Consider the following 2,090-nt stretch of genomic DNA (forward strand, 5'->3'; position numbering starts at 1 on the left):
GGGGGGGGGGGGGGGGGGGGCAGCTCCGGCGCCGGACCCCGCGCATGGTACGCCCAGCGGAGGAGGGGCACCACCCGTGCTGGGGACCATGACCATGGGGCCGCCGGCGCCGAGGGCAGGAGCCGGGGGACGAGGGCCCGATGGCATGCTTTTGACCCAGGCATGGCAAGCCAGGCCGTGGCCGGTCCCTCCCTCTTCCTCGCCCGGGCGTGTGCCGATCCCTGGGGGCGGGGGGGGGGGGCGGAGGGCCAGCCTACTGGCTGGGGAGCATGGCCCGCAGGGCGGCGACCGTGTGGCGCAGGGCGGCGGCCAGAGGCCGAGCGCCGGTGTCCGAGCCCCATAAGAGCGGCAGCGTGCCGGCCAGAGTCTGTGCCAAGGCCGGGCTTGCCTGGGCGACCGGGCCGGTGGCCAGCTCGACGTCGGGCCGACGCCCGGCCGCCACCTGGTCGGCGATGTCCCGGAAGGAGCACCCCTGCCAGGGGACCGACCGGGCGAGGCATTCCCACAGGAGGATGGCCGCGGCGTAGATGTCCGCCGGGGGGAGGGCCTCGCGGGGGAGCGGCCGGCGTCGATGGAAGGCCTCGAGCACCTCGGGCGCGGCGTACCGAGCCGAGAGGGCATTCAGCTCGGGGGCCGTGGCCACCAGGGCCGTGGCCCGGTCGGCTTGGAGGCTGCGGCTGGTGCCGAGGTCGCCGAGGGCCGCGTACCAGGACCCGGCCGTCTGGGTGACGAACACGTTGCCGGGCTTCAGGTCGCCGTGGGCGATGCCGGCCGCGTGCATGGCCTCCAGCCCGGTGGCCCACTGGGTGGCCAGGTCCAGGCGCGCATGCAGGGACAGCTCCACCTCCGAGTGCAGGAGCCCGGCCAGGTCGGCGTCGAAGCGCTCCATGACGATGGCCGGCGGCCGGTCGCTGTAGCCGTAGATGTGCACGATGTTCGGCTGCTGGCGCAGGAGCCTGGGCGCCGGGCGTGGACAGATATATACACGTGTGCATGAGTGTGGGCGTGGGTGAGTCAGGGGGCGGTGGGGTGGAGTGACAGATGGCCGGACCCCGGGCGGCGGGCGCACCACATGAGGGCAACTTCGTTTTGGAAGAGCGCCGCCCGCGAGGCAGTCAGGGTGCTGGCCTTCAGCTGCTTGATGGCCACGGTATCCGGGCAGCCCAGGCGGGCGGATATCCCGGCGCCGACGGCCCGCGCGGCGAAGACGCTGGCCTGGCCGCCGGCCCCGAGCGGGGCGTCAAGCGGGGCGAAGTCGCTGGCCAGGCAGACCTGGATGGACCCCGGCAGGGAGAGCTCTGAGGGGACGGCACTGTTAGGGCATGCTGGGCAACCGGAGGGCAAGAGGGGTCCCACGCTGGGCCACGCACCGACAATGGTATTGAGAACGGTGGCGTCTGCCGATGGGGCAAGTGTGTCCAGTCGGTCGGTCAGTCAGCCAGGCGGTCGGGTGGGCGATCATCGGAAAGAGAGCCAGGGGAGGGAGCACGCGGACGCACCTTCATCCGGGGTGTCCTGCTCGGCCGGGCGAGGGGCGGTTAGAGGGGGCGGCCATTGTCGGCAGGGGGGGGGGGGCGAGGGGGGACGTACGGGATCCTTGGACGCTGCTCGACGGCGATACACCAGAAGGACGAGCACCAGCGCCAGGAGCAGGAGCAGGACGCCGAAGCCGAGCCCGAGGCCCAGCGCTGGCACAAGCACCGTCGGCCGGGTGAGTGTACGGGACAGGCAGCGAGGAGGATGGCGAGGATGTTTGCGCACCGAGACGCATCCGGCGCAAGGCCTCCGGGCTGTTGGTGAGGCAGTCGGTCTTGCCGGGGCCCATGCACGTGGCGCAGCTGGAGTGGCAGGGCCCGCAGACGGGGACCGCGGGCTCATGGTCGTCGAAGAAGCCGGCCGGGCAGGCCGGCACGCAGGAGGTGCCGTTCTCCAGCAGCAGGTAGGGCGCCTCGCACCGGAGGCAGGAGGGCACCGTCGGGCAGCTGAGCGCCCCGTCCGGGAGGATGGTGCATGCCGGCATGCCGCCACCGGGGGCGCAGGCCTCGCAGTGCTTCGGGCAGGCCAGGCAGACCTGCTCCCTCGGCGAGGGG

The 2,090-nt window shown here is 73.2% G+C and overlaps 1 protein-coding gene across 1 annotated transcript in view; it reads right to left on the bottom strand.

Annotated features, from left to right (window-relative positions):
* Positions 1-253: 253 nt before the first annotated feature.
* H696_06290 (TKL protein kinase) overlaps positions 254-2,090 on the bottom strand; it is a gene marked incomplete at both ends in the record, with an annotated part of 5,254 nt that continues 3,417 nt past the window's right edge. Inside the window, 6 exons of the mRNA XM_009500030.1 lie at positions 254-956; positions 1,070-1,298; positions 1,371-1,397; positions 1,500-1,515; positions 1,591-1,688; positions 1,762-2,078. Of these exons, the coding sequence (XP_009498305.1) occupies positions 254-956; positions 1,070-1,298; positions 1,371-1,397; positions 1,500-1,515; positions 1,591-1,688; positions 1,762-2,078 (1,390 nt within the window). The remainder of the gene's footprint in view (positions 957-1,069; positions 1,299-1,370; positions 1,398-1,499; positions 1,516-1,590; positions 1,689-1,761; positions 2,079-2,090) is intronic.

The sequence above is a fragment of the Fonticula alba genome (assembly GCF_000388065.1).
Source record: "Fonticula alba strain ATCC 38817 unplaced genomic scaffold supercont2.57, whole genome shotgun sequence".
Classification (NCBI taxonomy): Eukaryota; order Rotosphaerida; family Fonticulaceae; genus Fonticula; species Fonticula alba.